General features: G+C 43.5%; 1 protein-coding gene across 2 annotated transcripts in view; it reads left to right on the top strand.

The window, feature by feature from the left end:
- The window catches only part of Imp (IGF-II mRNA-binding protein), a 68143-nt gene that overhangs the window by 2687 nt on the left and 46550 nt on the right, over positions 1 to 18906 (top strand). Inside the window, exons 2-5 of one of the 2 annotated variants that reach the window (XM_075682207.1) lie at positions 2287 to 2350; positions 4982 to 5085; positions 10333 to 10405; positions 16077 to 16283. In XM_075682207.1, coding sequence (XP_075538322.1) covers positions 2287 to 2350; positions 4982 to 5085; positions 10333 to 10405; positions 16077 to 16283 — 448 coding nt within the window. Of the gene's footprint in view, positions 1 to 2286; positions 2351 to 4978; positions 5086 to 10332; positions 10406 to 16076; positions 16284 to 18906 lie in introns of both variants that reach the window. The other variant, XM_075682206.1, reaches the window with a different exon arrangement.

Below are 18906 nucleotides of genomic sequence, written 5' to 3'. Positions count from 1 at the left end.
TTGTGTGCAGTAATGGCTGAAATATGTGGAATAAAGACTAAATGAAGTTTTTAGTGTAGAATAGGCTTCATCAATGTTGCGCTTGGGTGAGATTCAAGAACACTGGAAACTTAGGCCTTTAACTTGTCTTGCTAATAAGAAACACTTTTTTTTTTCAAAGAAGTATGAATAGAGCTAAAAAGTATGCTCTGAACTGGTTATCATTGGTGCATCTTTAGCGGTAAACTCCGGTGATCTTTGACCATATCAGATAAGTGGTTGCTATAGATTTTTCTCAATGTTTTTCTGCCCTAAGATCATTTTATAAACAAGCAACAATCTCTATGTCAACATTGGAATTGGGCTGGCCATGCTTTTCCTTGTGAAGTCACCAATGTGGTTAATGCACTGGGAGTGAGAAGTGCTAGTGGTAACACCGTGCGACAATGTTTTTAAATCATGATTATAGTACAGTTTTGTTGCAGCAGAGCAGACTAAGGAAAAAACCAATACATTGCCTGATAGAAAACTTATGTGAGCAGATGAGGTGAACATCTTCGGTGATTGCAACAAAAGAGATAGGAACAAAACCGCTGCTACTTTTCTGTGCTAATTTCGTGACCCCCCAGGCATAGGTAGTCGAGGAAAAAGCATCCATGTGAGGGAAGTGATTAGGATTGTGCATGGAAGTCTTGGAAATCCTTGCATAACTGGGCAGCTTGGTTGCATTGTTGTAACCAAGAGCCAGGCACATGGCTGAAGTGCCCAGAAGTGACATCAATTTTGTCAAGGTCTGTGGTCCTAAAAAAAGTGACAAATGTTTCCCTTTATAACTGTGCCTGTAAGTACTATGTGAAAATAAGGTTATTAGTCTAATGACATGATTTATACCCCGTTTGGACCAGCAGATGTGGTCACGTTGGCAGTGCGCTTCTACGCACGAAAGAAAAGTTTAATTTGGAATTGATGGCAGTGCCAATGGGGAAATTGGTAGGCACATTAAATATTTGTTGTTTTAGTTAATCTTTGCAAAATAACACTGCATTATTGCTTAGAACACTGTTTAGCACGAATTTTAACTTGAATAAAGCAAATCATTGCAACCACATTACCATTTTTAATCATTGTGAGCCAAAAGACGACAATGTCACATCCAATGCGAAAAGAGGAAATATGGCTGTTTCCATTCCAGGTGGCACTGGGATGCTTGTGACAGTTAAAATTACGTGTTGTAAATATAATTTGGACTTTGCATTGAGTATTATGTTAAAAGTGCTGCTATTGAGGCTACACACTTAATTGCAACAAAGTGTGTTGAACGAAGACACTTGACAGCACGTGCGTACTACAGCAACTGTTGCTAAACCATTCTGTGCGACAGCGTGCTGACGACGCCAATGGCAAAGCGCACTCGCCTGTAGTGACTCTAAGGCTATGTTCACACTTGGTCTTAGAGCAAACAGAAGAGGCAAAAATGTGACAAAATCTGCCCGCCTAGGCGGCGAAACGAGCAGAAAACTAGGCGGCGAGCCCGATCGGTCTCGGACCATTCTTTTGGCCATGGCGAAGCAGAAAGCCATTCCGCTTCACCGAAAGCTGCACTAGCATGCAAACATCTGGCCGTAATATTTAACATCTTCCGTTGTTCATTGTCCATTTTTAGGAAAAACTAGCTAAAAGTATCAAAACTGTCTTCTTCCTCTTCCATGATAGAAAGTTAAAGACGACATGCGCAGTTGCGCAAAATGATAGCTTTTAATAACTGATGGTTCAATGAATGAACATTCCGCTTGAAATGGTGTACTGAATATCGCCACCACTCGGACAAATGTATGCAGACTAGATGGATGTGGGTGAACGCGGCATTGGTTTCCGCTGCAGTGGCGAAACAAATGTGAACATCTTGGACAACTCTGGAAAAGATTTTCTACCTTGGCCTTTCCGCCCGCTTACGGCTTCCCATGTGTGAACGTAGCCTAAGTTTGCCTTTTTGACAGGGCAAATTTAGTGACCTTCAGATTTTAGTATTAGTGACCTTTAGATTGACACAGGAAGGACTACAGCTAGTGAGGCGTGTAGAAAGTTTGAGTGCGCTATCTCTGCACCTACATTTTGATAGAACTGCTGTAAGGCAGCATGAAAATGGAATGGTCAAGTTACAGCGTACGCTGTTGTTTTTAATGTTGCAATCTGGGCGGTGATTTTGTGTGCACTGCTGTTGGCAGCATCTGGGAGATAATTCTTTGTGTACCCAACTCGGGTCACTGTGCATACTGAACTTGGGTGTACGCCCACTTTGCCTTGTAGGACACTCTTTCATGGGATCCCAACTGCTGGTGGAACCACAACAGTCGGCACCGCAGAACAGAAGGTATATTATCCCAGGGCTTGAGCTGTGGGGCAGAGTGCTGCTTACGAGCTGTTGTCAAATCACAGTAATTCATAATCCTAGGGAGGAGACCATGTATGTGATTGTGTGCATGGATTGACTACTCTTGCATTACAAGTACCCCTTATGAGCCACTTTTTCCTGTGTTCCACCTCTTTGTGAGATAAAAATGAAATTCGAACTGGTAGTCTTTTGAATGGAGCATTGTTTGAAGTGGGCGCTATTTATTGGCACAGAGGACATGTTCAGCCAATTGAAAACTTTAGATTTGTTTGAATTAATATGGCATTTCAAATTACTTATGAGGCATTATGAGGCATTTGTATTCTAGTGTTGCTAGCAATGGAGTGGAATGACTAATATTTTTAATAGTTAGATACAGTGCACTAATATGTTGAACTATGTAATTTTCACCCAAAGCTAATTCAGTTTGCCTATCTTAGTGGCAGGCTTTTTTTTCCGTACTGTTGTGTTTATTGGGGCACATGGGTTTTAAGCTATATTTCTTTATTTATGAACCAAATTTGTTAAAAATTAACATACTTGGTTAGTTTCTTCTGATTCTAAAAATGAAATTTTTTTCTTTTGGTTCATTATTTCACAAGATAAACAAAATAGTCCTTTTGTTTTCAGAATAGTGGTGCAAATAACCACTGCACGAAAATGTGCAAATCACACATGAGTCAATACTAGGAAGCTTAAGACACACAATGACGGAGGCACTTCTATTAATAGGCCATTATTTCTTGTTTTATAGCACACTGAACACCAGCGTTTTGAACTGGCCATGCAGTGCTTGCACACAAGACAAACTTTTAAAAGCTTCAAAGAAGAATATTTAAATCTGAGCTCATGTTGGGTGCTCCAAATATCCAGCTTCTTGCTGCAAAAATAATTCTGCAATAGGTACTGATGTACCACAGTAGAAGCTTTGCTGGATGTGCAAAATTAGTATCTTGAGAAAATGAAAACAAACAAATCACTTCCCTACAGTTTTAAAATTAATGTTATGGCCGAAATATCAACATACAAGATAAGAAATTTTGCAGATAAAGAAATTGATAGATGTGGATTCTGGAAATGCAGGTATACAAAACTAGATATAAAAAAAAAATACAAAACTAGATATAAAAAAAAAATTTCTGAGCCTAATGACCTCCCCTCCCCGCAGTATTTATCTGTTGCTAGTATGTCAGCAAATGGAATGTGCTGCTTTCTGTTTTTGCTATGATCACAGAACGTTTGTTATCACAAACTACAAAAACTTTGCAATTTAACCTTTGTGTTCCCTTTTAGTTGTGCCAGCAATCTGCAGTTGTCATGTAGTTCGCAAGAATAATTTGTATACAGTGCCTTCAATGCAGAGTCAAGCTTATTAAGTTAGAAGCTTTAGTGGCCAGGTGTCCATTTGTTTCCCATATGGGAAGTAAAGCAGTCAAGAAAAGCATGAAATTTATACATGGTGGAAAACATAATTTATGTTGTCAGAAGTGAGTGCCATGGGTATATAATAAAGTTTGCATTCCGGAAACGCAGAAAGTGTTTCAGTGGATCATATGTAAACCTTGGTGCATTAGCCAAATTAGAACCTTCTGGAGTCGTAGCATCCTCACCGGCCAGAACCAGACTTCGTTTCCGTACAGAAAACAGTTTTTTGCGCAAAAGGAATGAAAGCGTTGCACCTCTTCGGCAGTCACCTGGATGGTGGTGGTAACACACCGTTTTTTCACATACAGTGTCACTGTGAAACCCTGTGACTTGCGATTATTGCTGTGACTTTTGAATGTCTTAAAAGAAATGTAATTTTGGAGTATGCTTGTGTCAGGCCTCTGTTGCAGATGTCTTCACCGAGGTCATTTTGAACCTCTTGCACAGGTTTTGTGCGAAACTGATAACACGGGCATTTTACACAACAGGAAAATGGCTTGGTAATGTTTGGCTGCTATTGGTCATGTTCCCCATCGTCCTGCTGATGTGTTCTAAAGCGAGATGCCTGCTCGATCGCTGATTCTGAAAAGCATAAATGTGAAACAATCTCTTCAAAGATAGTCTCACCTACAATTGGGTTTGTGCATGCAATTGAGTGCCATTGCGAACTTTGTAAATGTGAGAAATGCCAGGAGTTGCACACACGTTGCAAGCAATGTATATAAAAGACTTGCAGGCTGTCTCCTGGTCTAGAAGAATAGACGTATCTGCAAACTCTTGACCTTTATGCGAATTTTAGAAATTCGGGCTCGGTCTACTAAATGTTGCATTAAGGTTTACGAAACTTGATTTAAACTTGAGTTTGTGAAATCACAATTGTGGATTTCATAAAGGTGGGGGTGGCCATAAAATGTCATGGCCTCCAGATAAAGTGCCCTCGAGGTATTAATAAGGAAGTTAAAAAATGCTTGTTAGTCCTCTCAAACTTTCACTAATAACAGTGGCAAGGTGTGTCCGCCTTGCCTTACAACTCCTCTGCAACACTTCCACATTCGCTTGCTCATAGCCTTTTTAGTAGTGTCTTCTGTATAGTAAAAAAGAAAAACGCTTCATATTGTACAAATATGTGTGGTGTGTATGCTGATAGTGGTGTGCCTTTGGGGTGTGTCTGCTCGTTTCCAGAAGTCGTGGCAACCGAGTGCACGTGAGCAACATTCCCAGCCATGTGCAGCGTGAAGACGTCCACGATCTTCTTGCTACTTTTGGAACTGTGCAGAACCTAGAACTATGTGAGCTTTTTTTGTTTGCTTGCTTATTTTTTCAGTGCACAGAGGAAATGTTTCCTACAAAAATTACGAGGCAGAACGCTGGCGCTAGTCCCTAGAATGGTGGATGGCAGGCCAAATTAAGCAAGAGGCAGAAATAGAAACGCCAAAAGACGCCGCCAATTCATCGTCAGTATTTGCCCCAATTCTCAAACGCTCCAGAATCGAATGCTAAAGAGTGGGTGCCACTATTTAGCCATTCAAAATAGCTATGTAGAAATGGCATTAGAGCTCCTAAATAAAGAAAGCTGAATGCACACCCATTATTTTAGCAAGAAAACTGTACCGTGCATATGATTCTGGCAATAAGGAAAAGAAAAAAGAAAGAATACAATGGTGAACTGTGACTTCACAGAACGTAAATTTATTTACATAATACCCATCATCATCACTCTAGGACAGCACTTTATCACTGTCTATTAAGAGCCACAACATCTTGTTCTTTGTGTGGTCCACAGCGCATTTTCTAGTCAACATTTATCAGGCGACTTCACAACAATTGCAAATGGGATTGTAGCCCACATTTAGACTAACCACTTCGCTAGTTTGTCTGGTGACACATACAATTCTCCAGTATGCCAGTAACCTGCGATGCCACTTGTTGCTGCTAGCTGAACATGTAAAATAACTTATCATTTGAATTTGATTTCATAATCAGACTAAAAGCAACAAGTTGTCGTCGCTATGCTATGCGAAAATGCTTGTTTTGTCACCATCTGTGGTCACCATCTTGTGACGGCAATGATGGCTAGGCTGGCTCTGACTACCCGAGAAATTTACGGCCAATTTTCTTCGAAAACAAGGTGTGCATTTGAGTAGGGTAAATACTGTAATAATTCTTCGTAAGATACTGTTTTCGCTTGAAAATCTTCCTGGGATAGGCTGGAAATCGGCGTTTTCGACAGGAGATGGATGCTGCCGCTTATGGGAGTCGCCAACTGTGGTGATCATTGGGGCCGGGGGCGTGTGTGGTAACCAGCCAGGTTCGAGTTATCTGCTGAAGGCTAAATTTTTGGACTGAAATAACAAATGTTTGGTCCGACATAAATGTATGAGTGCCAGCTGTCACCTGGGTCGAATTGACCAAAGTTAAATCATCGGATGTCTGCTGTATGTGGATTTGCCTCAACATCATCCTTCTGGCTTCAGATGGCTTTGCAAATTTACGATATTCATCTGTTGTATTATAAATTCAGCATATTGCAGTAACATATCGCTTTGATATATTTAGAAAGATACGATTGCTAGGAAATTTAAAGAGATAAAGTGTACTATAATGCGATTGTATGAAGCCACAAGTGTGAAGATTCTCCACCCTGGCAGTTTAGTGGCGATGGCGTTGTGCTGCTGATCTCGAGGTTGTGAGTTCGGTCCACTGATCTCCACTTTAGGGGGGCTGTGTAACACATCAAGCGCCCTCAACTGAAGCCATCGAAAGTAATCTCCCTTGTCCCAGAAGTCAGCGCTTTGCTCATTTGCAGTGACACTTTACCTGCATGGGATCTCGGCATTTTTAAAATTTTCAGTTTGCATACCTGCCTATTGCACCATAAACTACCCAAGAATGCCAGATGTCTTTTGGGTAGACATCAAAAATTGGCCATCACTGCTCCGACAGCGTCGCTAGCATGAGTGGTGCATGTTGGAAACATTGCCAGTTGAGAAAACTCTTTATGTAAGAGCAAGATATCACATACGCGTTCAGATTATCGTAAAAGCCCTTACCGTACTTGGAAAAAAAAAAGCACCCCCTAAAACGCGGTAAACCACAAAGGGAAATTGCTACGGCTGCAACATTATCCGACCAATTGTGCTAGTAAGGGCAACATTCGCCCTACTTCCAGGACAAGCCGCTGCACAATGCCGCATTTCTGCTGGCTTCACCTGCACCTGGCTTGGTGAGCCGCGAAGCGGTGTCGAGTAACTTATAGTGCAGATCAGTGGTTCAATCCTTCCAAGCGGCTGCATATAAATATGGTGAAATGCAGAAATTCTTGTGTACTTCAGTGCACATTAAAGAACCCCAGGTGGTTAGAATTAATCCGGAGTTTGCCCCTCTGTGGCATGCCTCATAATCTGATCATAGTTTTAGCACACAAATCCACAGAATTTAGTTTTTAAGCAAGAAGATTACACTAATTCATGTACGACCCAGCATTCTCATGGTATCTGAGTGTCTACAGCGCCAGTTTCTTCTAAGTTTCATAGGAAACTTCATGACAGGGGTCAGAGCAGGAGAGAAGTTAACAGGAAGAGGGAGACTTCACGTCAGTGACAGTGTTTGAAAAAGGAATGTCACTGGTTCCAATGGTTTGTCAAAGGCACTTGGGTCCATAGGGTCGTCACCTGCTTCCTGATGTGGGTGGGGCACACAAATATTTTGAGTGTCGCTGATCAGGCAATTATCACATAAAAAACACGGGGTCATGTTATCAGATCCCTGGGTGTGGTGGCCACATTTTTATATGGGTGGAATGCAGAAATGTTTGTTTACTGATGTTTAGGATTATGCAAAAATGCCTGTTTGATAATGTTTGTTTGCTTATGGTAGGTTCGAGTTTATTGTTATCCATAAGCACCCTCCCTAACTATGGGGTGCCCATGGCCTATCATGTGGCTTTGGCATGTTAAACATAAGCAATTAAGCATGTGCATTTTAAGGAAAAAAGTAATTTAAAAAAGGAGATCTCGATTCTTTAGTGCACCTTTAGTTCCATGCGTGTAACTATTGTGAAGATAAGCATGTTAAAAAAAAATCCACATGAGTTGCATGGCCATGTAACAGGCGCTTGAACCTTGGTGGATTTGTTCCTACAGCATACATTGTTTGATGGCATGGGAAAAATTGTGGCTAAGTTGTTTAGATTTGAAAAGTCATTCTTGAGCGGTATGAATCTTTGTAATGATTCAACGTCAAACGGGCCCAGCAAGGCCTGTTTGACTTGCTTACCTTGTTGCAAAAATAGTTGCCGAGCTGAAATGTGCTTGTATCAGGTCTGATGTAGTGTTGGAAGGAATTCCGATGAGCTTATGGAACTTAGCATTGGTTCTGGTGATGTTTTCTTTGGCTAGCTCATGTCTCTCTAGTCTTACAATGCTTGGCAATGCTTCGTGGAATGAATACATCAGAGAAAACTGAGAAACTTGACCAGAGCTTGGCAAGGGCCTTTTGAGATAGTCCCCTGACAAACTTTCCAGAGAATGACGGCAGGGATTGGCTGGGATGGGATTGCTGGATGTTTTCCACTTCCTTGTAATACATAGCAATCGTGAAGGCCCTGTATCGCTGTGTGTGTGTGACCAATTTGAAGTTGAAGCTAACAATTGCAACAATTATGGAGGAAGCCAAAGGCTTGGTCAGGTGTGGGTGAGCTTCAGCGGACTTCGTCGCTTCTCAGAATGTGCCACTTTTTTTAACGAAAATTGAAACGCCATTTTTGTTCTCTTAATCGAGCGTTCTTTGTCATCAGTTATTGCCAGCAATAATATTATGAAGTGCATGTCTAAAGGAGTTACTGCACGCTCAAAAAAAGGCACTTGCAGCGTCGCCTGACAATTTTGAAGCCTAGTCACATAAAACATAAAGGGCTCATGGGAAATAGGCCCTCCCCATGCGACAAGTAAACAGCAATATCTGGCTGCCGACCACGTGGGGCATAGAGTGGTGAGCAGGCGGCGACTGCCGATCGTGACAAGGGCGTCGTTAAGAGCTATCGCGAACCAAACACCTTGTAAGGTCTGGCAACATTGGAGGGCTTACTTCCCAGGAACCAACATTCAGGTAGGCCCTGAAGGAAAGGAGGGCCGTTGCTGCTAATAGGTTGCTTTGCTGAGGCTTGCTGCCTGATGTCATGCTCTCTCCTAGTCTTTCTTTTTCCTTCTTCCGGAGCTACCATTACCTGTCATCAGCTGCCAGCTGACATCACCTGACATTCCAGAAAATGGTGCATAGAAGCCCTCCATTAAAAATAAAGGGACTTCATGTCATGCTCGTTAGTTACATGTTTCGCACATGACTACAGAACTGGACTGAAGTGTCACACCTCTGTGCTGTACATGTAGAATGTAGTAGATGACCAAGCTCAAAGGGCTGTTCTGGGATCTGCTCTAGGAAAGCCGCATGTTCCTTGTTGCAGAGGTAACCATATGGTGTTGCAATGGGGGTTCTTGGGCTCGGCCATGGCATAAAATTGTAGAAGCGTAAATTGCTAATACAGCTCACTTTATTTTCCTGTTTCATTAAAGGCCAGCTGCAGCGAAATTTCAATTTGGCTAAATTGGTTATGAATGAGTAGTATGCACTATTGAAGAAGTCATTACAAAGCTTCAGAGCTTGAAACTGTATAATTTTCTTTTTAACAGCCTTTAAGCAGCATCTGAGTAGACAGCACATGCACCTGGTAGTTAACGGATATGACATAGGATACCAGCAGGCTGCGTCAGATTTTTTTGGCACACTGTGGCAGCTGCATTCACAACCCTAACTGATCTCCACGATCACCCCGAGGACCCACGCAGGTACTCAGCCTTCTAGGTCATGGGTTACTGCTAGTGAATGGTAATGGTGGCATTATTTTCAGTTTTGGTATCAAAAACATCTGTTTTTGCAAGCTTTCAGTGGAACATCCGCTCATATTCCATAAGTAGAATTTTGAACAAGGGCTGCTCTGCTGCGATGCTATCTGAAACCAAGGCCAGGATAACGAGATGTCCGTGATAGGTCAAAATGACTCTTGCCCTGCCCAAACAGGCGGGGGCTGCATCCACATGAGTGACGCCAGAGTGGTTTTGACCCATCATGGAGAGCTAATGGCACATTTGGAATAAAAGGTTGGAACAAGTTTATGTTATCCTGGCCTAGGCGTTTTATATGGTCATCGAAAATTTCGTTGCAGCTGGTCTTCAACTGTGGCTGTTCATGTCAGAGATTGTGCGACAGTTGTAGGGTAATGGGTTGATGCACTTCGCACTCTCAGCACCATGGTTGCGGAGCAGGCATTTGGCATCTGCAGCTTGTGTCAAGCTGTTGTGCAGCTGCAGGAGGGATTGCATAAAGCATTGTGCAGCACATTACTTGTGAAATAGCCAGTTCGTGCTCTTTGCGTTGCAATATTATTGGTTCTGCTTTTATAATCTGGCCCGTGAACATTATGCAGCTGCATTTCTTTGAATTTTCCTTCTTTTCTTTTCGTTTCTTTTTCTTTTCCTCAGTTCCTCCTTCCAAGCCCGAGAGCCAAACCTTTCGAGCACAAGTAACTTACGAAACTCCCGAACAGGCGCAGCAGTACGTATGCTTTTTTTTTCTTGTTTTTCTGTTTCTATTATTGTTTCTTCTACTTTGGGGACTGAAGAACAAGGTGATCTGAGGGGGCCCTGCAACCCTCCTTGGAACATTGTAAATATAGCTTAGTCTCTGTGCACTGCTGTCATAAACATCCAAGTCCGAAATAGGTGTTTAAGCATTGCATTACCATCCTCTTGTTGCCGATACCAGCTGCCATGATTGCACCTGCGTGGAGGATACTGGGATCTCAGTATTTACCACTACCGTCTGGCAAGTTCATGGCGAGTACAAAACGGGACAAACTGAAAACTTGGCACATCTCAAGCCAAGATGAGAAAAAGGGAGAAATCAAATAGAGGCATGCTGTTCTAAAGGTGGTTGGCCAATGCGCACAGAGTTGGAATGAAACTGCTGTATTTACTCGAAGATTGTCTGAACACGAATGTACGTTGACCCCTATATATTGAACTCTCAAAGAAAAAAGAATATACCATATATACTTGTGTAAGGAACGCGCTTGCATAATAAATGCACCCCCAACTTTGCTACTTTGCAGTTCCACGATTGAATGGCTGAGCTGTAGTTTTTCAGTGACTAAAATCTGTTACTCTCGCACATGTGTTTGCAGCAAGCACACTTGATGCTCGTTGCTGTGTTGGAAATACTTAATGATGATGCCACGTGAGGAACGCCGACGTCGCGCAACAAAGATTCTGTGGCTGACTTATGTAGGCTGTACATCCATGCTAGCGGTAAGCATGCTGTGGTGGCGCACTGGCAGGGCCAGTGGGTTTGACAACTTAGAAGCCGATGGCACACTGGCGGCAAGCATGAAATAAAAACAGGCTGCACGCTATCATGGTTGTCTTGGACCTGACGGAAAGTGTACACGATAACACTTGGCATGTTCGTGCTGTATGCTTGCCACCAGTGCTGGTGCAAAGGCACCTCGCAGACGAGAGAAAAAACAAAAAATGCAACTGGCTCTCTGCAACAGTTTCTTTAAGCAGATTACGAACTTCACTCTGATGTAATAGGAGCACGCGTTGCGCTGCGCATGGGAGAGTCTAAGTGAAGAAGGGGTGGCTGGCACTGGTCAGCGTAGGGAGCATAGCAGGGTGTAGTGTCAAATTGACCTGTCAGTTGCCCACTTTTCTGCCTTTCTTGGTGGACACTTTGCATCTTTAGTTTCATTCTGTGCGATGAGCCCGAAGCCTGCTGCGGGACAGAGTTCATCTGCTTACAGAAGCTGAAAGACTGATCAGACACCGATAAAGTTTGACATGCCCATGAGCAGGATGGTAAAGGAAAGAGACGCACACAGTGTGTTTGTCAGAACAGGTGCCAAAAAGCATTGCTTCGACAAGATGCTTGTGTTAACTCCAGACGGCCCTAAGCAGCTGCGAAAACGAGCCGTTGTGGATCCGCAATGCGGATAAAGCGGCCAGCAACATGAACGGTGGTTCCGATCGGTTCAGTATGAAGAGCAATAAAAATGCTGTTACGGTTTGCAAATAGTATAAGTCTCTTTACTGCAAAGATAATCTATGTAATGCATTTTTCAAATCATTACCGTCTTACTTTATATTTTTTGCTGTTTAGAAAAAATGCCCATAAAATTTTCTCAGCATAATTAATTTCCTTCTTCCCCCATGAACTTGTTCATTACATGAGTATATACGGTGATTCGAATACAAGTTTACCTATATCTCTTTAGAGAAAAAAGAAATACTTCGAACATGATACACCTTTACTTACCATAAGGTTGGCTACATCGTCTCGCTAGCTGATGCCACATGCTACATCCTTGTCTGAACTGCCAGAATTGTCCTCGTTGGATGCTTCGCTGACGTCCTTGGCACCCCAAACTGCAACGTCGTTGGGGCTGTTAAGTGCGTTGCATAGGCAGCATTTCCTAAAGCCAGTCTGGATAGTCTCTGACTTGCCGTTCGGCGAGTACAATGGAGAAACTGTTAGCTTCGTACTTTTGCTAGATTTGTTGACACATCTAGGTTGATAGCTCATTTTTGGTTACATTCTCGGGGAAAAAAAAAGAAAGGTAGACTTATATTTGAACATATTTGCTAGTACTCTTTGTTGCAACTAGTGCATGTGAAACTGTGGTCGCTATTGTTGCGATCGTGGATCTATGCAGTTCTGAAGGTACACGCCCACCACAGTATCAGGCATGGTCGTAAACTTGAAAATAAAGGCACAAATAGACTTAAAGCGTTCTGGTCGTGCTGTCATTCCCATACGGTTTCCGTTGATTATGGTGATGTGGACTCCGCTACTTCATTTTGGGTGCTCGCTAGTGCTGCTGTTGCTCTTTTTTTTTTGCATGTTCGTGCGACTCGTCGTGCTTTGAGGGTTGTCTGAATTAGCTGGTGTGCAGCTGAGTACATTTGCATTAGCAGGGGTTTGATAACATTAAATAATGAATGTGCTTGCTGGGACCTAGGAAAGGGTTTGAATTATATTTTCCAAATTAAGGAGTCGCGAATAAATGAGGGTTTACAGTATCTTATAGGTAGAAGTCGGAGCTTTTTGCCTGTCGTCTGTATATTTTCTTAGGTCTAACGGTGTAAAAAGTCAAATCAATAATGATAGACAAAGCACTGTATCTGTCTTTTGTCTAGTTTTTTTTTTTTTAAACGAAGCTTTCTTTGTCTTTTGCTGAGACTTTTCCACTGCTGCTGCTGCTGCCGCCGCATTGCGCACCACGTTGGGGAATGGTTGAGAGCTCACGGCAGCAGTGCAGGCGGAGAGATGGGCGACGTCAATGATGTTTCGGTAGTGCAGAGCCACAAGGCCCTCCGATGTGCCTGTAGCTACGCCACAATCCGTTTTGAAGGTTCCCAAGGGACTCAGCAATGCCCTGTGGACGCTGTAATTAGGCATAACCACCGGAAAAGCATTGTAGGAGCTGCCGTGCTTGCTTCCATGCTCATGCGCAATAGCAATGACAGTCCAGGGAGGAGGTAGGGAGTGTTAGACACAGAGTAAAGAGAGAGGAGGCAGGGAGGTGGGTGCAACTGGATACCATACCAACACAATCTGGAAACGGGTGATTAAACTTACCCCTCTTGGTGCTCGTGGCACTTCACCTAACATAGCATGGGAGAAAGAAAATGCGTCGTCAGAAAGCATTGCTCGTTTGGGCTCTTTTCAGTAAAGAAATGAGTGAATGAATGACATGTCTCTCTGTGTACTGCGTGGAAAAACACAAGTGGTGCAGGCAAGGTAACATTTATCATCACATCACAACTGTCATATGCCGTCCATGTTGCCACGAAATACCATCGAATACAAACAGCACAGAAAGCTTCGCTTACATTGATTCCCACAGTGTGTGGTACCTGCATATCTTCTTTTCTCAATGTTTTTGTTCTCGATACCATGTACCAACAGCTAACTCTCATGTAAAGATTGCTAATACTTTATCCTCAGCATGAAGTAAGATGTAAGTGAGCGCTGATTTTACTGTGTTATCTTGCTGTCACAGTGGAGAGGAAATAGCAGTGGCAAATTAGGATTCAGGTGGGCTGCCTGGATGCTGCCATGTTGTTACACAATCGCGGCAGACCAATGGACGCAGTCATGACAAACTTGCCGGGCTATAACGGTGAATACTGAGAACCCAGTAACTCTGTGCCTGAGAAGTCGTGGCAGCAATTATTGGTAACAGTAGGATGGCAACTTTACTCTAAAACATTCCAATTATTGCTGCACTTCTGCTCTTCCTTTCTTTTTGAACTTTCTGAAATATCTGCCACTTGTATAAATTCCTTTACACTTCTCAACGCACAATGGCCACTGACCAGATTTCTCTAGATGTCATGGCTAAGCAGCGCCTCGAGCAGAAGCAAGAGAATTTTGTTACTAATAGGTGGCACCATCTGATCGTGAAGGATACCACTGCATCAATACAGTAAATTTAGAGATTGAGTCATGCTACAATGGGTTGTGCCATAGTTTGCTGAAAAAATTACTATAAAGGAAAACGTGGTGCCAGCGTCTATGGTTGGTGTCAGCTTCGCAGTTCAGTCTGCAGGGGAATGATGGCAGACATGGACTTGCCTAAACCTCCTACTTCTGGCTTCTAACAGCTCTGTGGCTTTGCAAATTGACGATTTTCAACGAAACAAGACCTTGTAAATGCAGCCGTTCACAGCCACGCAGGTGCATAGGGACTTCTTGCCTTCTTTGTTCAGGAAATTGTGATTGCTTAGAAACTAATGCTACAAAATTGTACTTTAACTTTCCTGCACTGCGCGAGAACTTATTACATGCTCCGTTACGCTCATCTCACCGTTTAACTTCCTTAGCATACAGCGTTTGCATGGTTCTTCCAACGCCTTCAAATCCTTCCTCCCCATCGCCATAGAAGAATGGAACAATCTTCCCAAAGCCGTGGTCTCAGAGTCAAATCCCTCCAAATTTAGGCAGTTACTATCAGACCACTTGAACCTAAAATAGCCACTTTTCCTCACATTTCCTCTCCCAGCAATCCTACTTGTTTGTGTCATCGCTTATTTTTCCTTCTCTTCTTTATTGCCACTTTTGTGTAGCGTTTTTCATATTTACGTGTACATTTTTTTTTTTAATTTATTGCTACTCAGTTTGGAGATATTTTCATTGTTCTGTTTTTACCTGATGTTTGCTACACAGCTTATTATTTATTTTTTTGTTACCTTTGTTTGCTTTTTTGTTTGAGCTGATGTATGGCACTTTCCCATCGCCGTCTCCCCCCCTTATGTAATGTCCCGGAAGCGACCCTTAAGGGAATAATAAATTATGATCCTGATGAAACCTCTGAAGCCATATGCACAAAAGTGAATCCATGTTCTAGCCATTATTCCTATGGTAGCAGTATGATTGCCGGTTCAGACTTCTAGTATTTTGGTAGGGAACTCTGTGGGTTGTGCTACTTTATCTGGAGTTTATGCTGATGCACTAACGTGACACAGCGATGAACGGAGAGAAGCGGAATTTATTTGAATGACGTGGTACCGTTGCGAGGATGGGGCAGCGGCAGTGCTTAATTGCCATTAACCTCATTCATGGTCTTCATACAGAACACACTAAAATAGCTTTTTGCTTAAATAAAATTCACGAGGATGCCAGGCACATTTCTACACATTTTTTGAATAAGGCATTGTTGCCTCGTTATGAACAACCCCCACAAGGGGTCCTGTCAAACCTTTGTTGCTGCAGCCACTTAGATCATGGTAACCATGCAGTTTCTTATTGCAGTGTTGGGTAGTTTAGCCCTCTCGATATTGCAAATTGTGGCTGGCTTTCATATTCTCGCGCAACCAGGAAGTGCAGGTTGTGCACTTTCACCAGTGCATGCCTTCACTCCAAACTTGATTTACCACTGTCAGCGGAGGTGTGTGTGCATGGCTTGTTTTGGGGAGCACCACTGTTTGAGTGTTGGCCATATTTGTTTATAGTATGCAGGTGTAAAAAATGGACTAAGCCAGTGGTTCTTGCAGGGCCTTTTTTTACCATTCCATTTTTCATTCTTGTCAGATGGTGCACCATGTCGTCGTAGTGCCCCGTTTTATGCCACTACGGCGATGTGGTGAAGCCTTCGTTGTTTTTACCTAGTCGCGAGAGAAGGTTTTAGCCTCTCATTTGTTGCAGTAGCACTCTGTCTTCTCTGCAGGGCTGTGGCTCAGCTGAGGGACTACGAGTACGAAGGAAGCGTGCTGAGAGCCGAGTACGCCATGGACATGAGCATGCGCAACGGCGGCGGCGGTGGTGGCGGTGGCCGCAACAACATGCGCATGGGCGGCAACCGACCCATGTTCCGGCCTTTCCAGTACTCGGGTGGCCAGGCGTCCCCCATGAGGCCGTCTGACTTCCCCCTCAGGTGCGGACACATGTGGGAGGGCATGAGGAAACCTCTGGGCCTGATGTTTGCTTCGTGTGTCTTGTGCCAAAAGCCTCGTTAAAAACTCTTTGGGGTTTACTTATAGCAAATTCCAATGGCAGATTCGGAGTGGCCGACAAACTGCCGGAGCACTCCACTGTGGCGGAGGGCAACAGAATGAAATCTGCGAGTGAAACACAGGCAGTCCAGCCAGAGCAATGGACAGGGAGTGCTAGTACACATCCGCTTCTGAAAGCGCCCAGCATTCCTCACGTTTTTTTGTTCATTTTCGGCTTGAACTTGTGCGAGCATTGTGTTTAGAAGTTTAGTGTTTCTTTTTAGCCTCCTGCGCTCTAATCCAAGTCACACCGCATGTAAGTCTTCTTCTCTCATACGCCATGATTGTGTTGGAAACATCGGGGATGCAGCAAAGCCTGCGATCAGTTCTGTGGCAACACGTCGAGACAGCCTGAAGCGCCTTCACAAATACTTTTCATCAACAAAGTAAAGGCTGTTAAAATGCAAACTTCCGAAAAGGAGCTGGTGTTACCTCTTCGTCCGAATATTGGCGAACGTCGCCGTCAACGAACTTCGCGCAACTTTCGTTTTCTTGGCCGGCGGCCAGAACATGAGGTCAATAGCTTGCTTGAATACACTAGTTTCCGAAGCTTCTTTGTACCTTGAGTCACTGCTGGTCAATTCGGAAGTTGAGCTAGATGAATCATCGCTCTCCACAAGCAGTAAAAGTGCAAGTTGACGATGCGAGGCACCACTCGTTTCTTCCGAGAGACCGCGACTCACGTTCATGGGCACGTGCGCTATAGCGGTACGTTAGCTGTGAGTGGCCTGACATCATGTTACTTCTGGTCCACTCCCTCAATTTTTGCGGAGTAGAGAGTTCTGCTTTGTGGAGTGAATCTTGTGGCAGAGCTGTTCCCAATCTGCCAATGAAGGATATGGAAGGCACTCTGAATCTCTAATTGAAATAGACTAGCTTCGCAAGCAGCAGATAAACTACTACTGGAAGTTCTTTGAATCTGCCATTGGAGTTCACCAATAGGGAGTAGATTGTGCATGCATGTACCATATGGCGTGCAGAGCTGGGCAAGTAGAAATAGTTCCGTGGTGCAGCACAAAGAGAACCCTATTGAAAACACCTATAATTCCTATAGCCAGTGGTCTTATGTGAACATTTGGGGGGTCCCATATAAAAACCTGTATGCTCTTGTGTATCGTATTGGGCATGCCAAGTTTTTATAAGGGACCTGTACATGTTCATGTGGTATTATTGGAACCCGCCGTGGTTGCTCAGTGTCTTTGGTGTTGGGCTGCTGAGCACGAGGTCGCGGGATCGAATCCCAGCCGCCGCGGCAGCATTTCGATGGAGGCGAAATGCGAAAGCACCTGTGTACTTAGATTTAGGTGCACGTTAAAGCACCCCAGGTGGTAGAAATTTCCAGAGTCCTCCACTACGGCGTGCTTCATAACCAAAGTGGTTTCGCCATGTTAAACCTCATTTTTTTTTTATTATTGGATTTGCTGCTTCTGCATATGGTATATTTGATTTGCCGCTTATGCATTTTTTCGATAAAGACAAGGAGCTGTTGGGGATCAACATAAGTGTTGTTCTGTAACTGGATTTATTCTGCACACGTGGCAAGTGTATATCACTCTCAGGCACTGTGTGCGCATATGTGGACGCCAGGATAGTATATCCTTTACTAGCAGAGATAATTTTTTAATCGTCTTGAAAGCATTATTTATATATGTGCAAAAATGGAAGGTGTACATTTTTCATAACGCCAGCAGTAGAGAATATTTGTTTACACCCTTTTGCTCAGTGTTCTGGTACAAGTTACTTAAAATTTCGTAATGGTCCAGGCCACAGGAGCATTGTACGTTCCCTCATTACATGGCCCGATGTGTGTGGCGTGTCATCGTAATGCCACGAAGTGGGACGCTGACTGCACTCTGCATGTGAATGTAACCCGTTAAGTTCAGTAAGAGCAAACAACTTAGTACGCAAGCTTGCTTTAGTTGGGTGTTTGCTTGTATAAGCCAACCTGGACGTCACTTCTTCGGCCCTCCGTCTGGCCTGCATGCGTAATCACAAGTCTCCAGTCACTGGTTAGCTGATTGTACCGTCTTATCAGCATGGCGGCAAACTTCTTGCAGCGGTTTGCTACCGATCATCTCGCTGGCCAGCGGACAACTTTTGCCACAGCCTTGGCTGGTTGGTCTACGTATCACTCTTATGTAAAGCCCATGCTTCAGGACAAGCCAAGCCAAGCTGCTTAGTTGTGAAGGCAGCATTTGTGAGTTGTCGTGCGAGTTTTGTGCATCTAGCATTCGGTAATTTGTGTTAGATAGCGACATGGTTCCAGGCAATTTCTTCAAGCGGCTTTAAGTGGTGCTAACGCCACCTTCGATGCGCCGACAAGAGCGGCGTGAGAAGTACCATGCAATATTTGTCGCAAGGAGACTTGTGGTCATTTGCCTATCGCAGTGCAGTCAGCCTTTATGTTGCCAAGGAATGAAGATTTGGTGTATGCATTGACCGTACTTTTGTCTATCTGTAGCAACAGCATGGCAATGGTCATATGTGTACTATCTAGGTTAAAGG

The sequence above is a fragment of the Dermacentor variabilis genome, chromosome 2 (genome assembly GCF_050947875.1).
Source record: "Dermacentor variabilis isolate Ectoservices chromosome 2, ASM5094787v1, whole genome shotgun sequence".
In the NCBI taxonomy this organism is placed as follows: domain Eukaryota; kingdom Metazoa; phylum Arthropoda; class Arachnida; order Ixodida; family Ixodidae; genus Dermacentor; species Dermacentor variabilis.
Note: the sequence above shows the minus strand (reverse complement) of the source record. Positions and strands in the feature narration are given on the sequence as shown.